This window comes from Drosophila pseudoobscura, chromosome X (genome assembly GCF_009870125.1).
Source record: "Drosophila pseudoobscura strain MV-25-SWS-2005 chromosome X, UCI_Dpse_MV25, whole genome shotgun sequence".
Taxonomy (NCBI): domain Eukaryota; kingdom Metazoa; phylum Arthropoda; class Insecta; order Diptera; family Drosophilidae; genus Drosophila; species Drosophila pseudoobscura.
This window is the reverse complement of record NC_046683.1, coordinates 31,976,130-31,979,268: the sequence shown is the minus strand read 5'-3', so window position 1 is coordinate 31,979,268 and position 3,139 is coordinate 31,976,130. Positions and strand designations below refer to the sequence as shown.

The following is a 3,139-nucleotide window of genomic DNA, read 5'->3' as shown; positions in this document are numbered from 1 at the left end:
AGCTGCGTATTGGTATGCGTGCTTGGCCAACGACCCAACTAAACATATATTTGACACAACGAAAACGAGAAAGGGGAAAGGGGCGACAGCGATTGCAGCTAAAATGAGTTATGTATATGTGTAGTTATTGCGTCCAAGAGGGTTAGATGTACATATGTATGTATATATGTATTAATATATATGCTCAACTCTAACTACAGCATGCAATCTAGCTCTACTATGTCATACGTATGTGCCAAGAATTGAAAGCGAGGTGCAATTGTTTCAGCACAAGACAATAATTGCGAGTTTTTTACTCTTTTCGTCTTCACTCGAGCTTTCAATTTTTTGCACAAATACCTTGTTGAGACAACGAGCTTTTTCGCTGACTATGATTGTTCAATAATTTCACAAATTATTAATTTCCGAAAACGTTATAAATTTTATTATAGGTATTTTGTGTGTTGAGGGTGGCCGAAGATGCCAGAGCCTTTTACAATAGTATTAGAGTGACACACTTGGATGAGACAAGCGAGCCGATCTCGAGCCAAAGTAATAGATTGGGGACAAAAAGGGTCTGTTCTCCAACTATATCAAGCGGTAACTGCTAGAGCAGGCGCAGCTGCTGACGGCTTAGCGACGGCATAGGAAAGAAAAGATAACAAGAGCGAGCATAGATAAGAATAGATGATTAAATGAGAGCATGTTGCTGAGCGAGCATAGATAAAGCTACGCTTACGTTACGTTAGTTTAGTATAATGACCAAAATAGAAAAGAAAGTGAATTGATAGGCAATAAAACAATGGTATAAAATTTACACTCGGGCTTCGCCCGAACATACTCCCCCCGTGGAAGGATCCATGCCTTTCACCTCATCTCGTAGAGGCAATAGACATAGTTTTGCAAGTGCTCTTCGGCTAACACCTGTAGCCATCCTGATCAAGGCGACTCGAGATACGCCATCAGCTCCTGGGATGAGCTCGAGGATTCTCGCTAGAGGCCACTTCAGAGGAGGGAAGTTCTCGTCCTTAACAAGAACGACATCATTGACGTGAAGCTCAGGATTCCGGGTGCGCCACTTCGTTCTTTCTTGAAGACTGGTTAAATACGATTGGCGCCAGCGAGACCAAAAGATTTGCTGAAGCTGTGTGACCTTCTGCCAACGGTCCAAGCGATCGACGTTTAAATGAACCAAGTCAGGCTCCAAGAAGGTTGTGATAGGGGCGCCAACTAGAAAATGGCTGGGCGTGAGTACATCGAGATCTGCAGGGTTCTCTGAAAGAGGAAACAATGGCCTTGAATTAATGATTGCACAGATATTGCACGCGAGAGGGCGCAGCTCATCAAATCCAAGAAGCGAGGATCCGAGGGCACGTCGAAGATGATGCTTAGCAAGCTTGACTGACGCCTCCCACAATCCTCCAAAATGTGGCGATCTAGGAGGAATGAAACGCCAATCGATGCAATCGTTGAGACAAGCTTGATGCACGGCTTCTTGATGACTGTCGCTTAGGAATAGCGACTTAAGTTCCGCCAGTTCGTTCCGCGCTCCAACAAAATTTGTGGCATTATCTGACCAAATACGAATCGGTCTTCCACGGGTGCAAATGAAACGGCGAAGAGCAGAGAGGAACGCAGATGTTGTAAGATCCTTCACAAGCTCGATGTGAACCGCCTTGGTGGAGAAGCATATAAAAATGCTCATGTAGCACTTTAGTGGGGACCGGTTTCGAACTTCTGATTTATACTGGAACGGACCGCAATAGTCCACGCCGGTAACTAAAAATGCACGAGATTCGCTGACTCTGTCCACCGGAAGATCTGCCATTATTTGCTCGAGAGTTCGAGGCTTCACTCTAAAGCATCTGACACACTTTTGGATTACGTGTGCTACGGTCTTTCGGCCACCGATTGGCCAGTACGTTTGACGAATGATGGCTAATAGCGACTGGGGTCCAGCGTGAAGGTGCTTTTCGTGTAAGTGCCGTATCAGAGCAGAAGTGATGGAATGATTCTTGGGCAGTATTATGGGATGCCGTGCTTCAAAGTCCAAGGTAGAGTTTTTAAGACGCCCTCCAACTCGAAGCAAACCGCCATCATCTAAAAATGGCGAAAGAGAGGCGATCGAGCTTGAAGCCTTGATGTCCTTTCGCGTTTCCAGGGCTCTTATTTCAGTGGATAGACGAGATTGTTGAGTAAGACGAATAAGCAGTTCGGTTCCCAAACGCAAGTCCTCTACAGTTATTCCAGACTTTCGTCGATGAATGAATTTGCATACATACGCAAAAATTCGTTGCATTTTGGGGAAGGAATTTACAAACTTTGATTCTTCCACCAAATATCTTGACGCGCAGTTTGTAATTAGTATGGTTTTTCGTGCCTCCAAAACCGGCTCTGGAAGAGCAGGTGTACTTGGCCATTGATCCTTACTGGCTGTCAAGTATGTAGGTCCATACTTCCAAAGATGAGAATTGATGAGCTCAGCTGGTAATGATCCTCGAGAAAGCAGCCAAGACATTCCAGATGTGAGTTCCTGAATAACAGAAAGTCTATTAGCGACAAATACATTGAAGTTGGATGGTTGATTCTTGATCCAAGCCAAAACGACTGTGGAGTCACACCAGCAATAATAAGAGCACTTGAAGTTCATCAAAGACACTTCATGCATAAGCTGAGCGAGTAGCGCTGCACCACATAATTCCAACTTGGGTATTGTGATAGTCTTCAGTGGCGCTACACGAGATCTGGAAGATAGAAGATTTGCCTTGACTCCATTGTCGCCTTGCGAAACAGCGTAGATGCAAGCTCCATAAGCACTCATGCTGGCATCACAAAATCCATGCATTTCAAGGTTGCTGCTTCGAAGGAAAGATAGGCGCGGGAAAGAAATTTGTTGCATAGAGTCAAACTGCTGAATAAAGTTGATCCAAGTTGTGCGTAAGGAGACTGGCGACTTTCATCCCAATGAAGCTTTTCTTTCCACAGCTGCTGTAGAAATATTTTTGCTTTAGTAATAACTGGCCCTATAAGTCCGAGTGGATCATAAAATCGTGCAATAGTTGACAATACAACTCGCTTAGTTGGTTTCGAAGGGACTTGATTGGGACAGAATGAAAATAATAGCTCATCCGAAGTGGGATTCCATGCTAAACCTAGCGTC

At 44.5% G+C, this 3,139-nt stretch overlaps 1 protein-coding gene across 1 annotated transcript; it reads right to left on the bottom strand.

Moving 5' to 3' along the window:
- Positions 1-772: 772 nt before the first annotated feature.
- LOC117184646 (uncharacterized) lies at positions 773-2,904 on the bottom strand. Its single transcript, XM_033383192.1, has 2 exons — positions 1,113-2,904; positions 773-1,034 (listed from the first exon to the last, which is right to left on the bottom strand). Exons 1-2 carry the CDS (start codon positions 2,876-2,878, stop codon positions 794-796), a joined length of 2,007 nt encoding a protein of 668 aa, XP_033239083.1. The 5' UTR covers positions 2,879-2,904; the 3' UTR covers positions 773-793.
- Between the last annotated feature and the right edge of the window lie 235 nt (positions 2,905-3,139).

Excerpts from the sequence above, each read along its gene's own strand:
- LOC117184646 (XM_033383192.1), bottom strand. The coding sequence starts at position 2,878 with ATGCAACAAATTTCTTTCCCGCGCCTATCTTTCCTTCGAAGCAGCAAC. Across the intron at positions 1,035-1,112 it reads GTCACACAGCTTCAGCAAAT|TCACGTCAATGATGTCGTTC; the intron begins CTTTTGGTCTCG and ends GAATCCTGAGCT.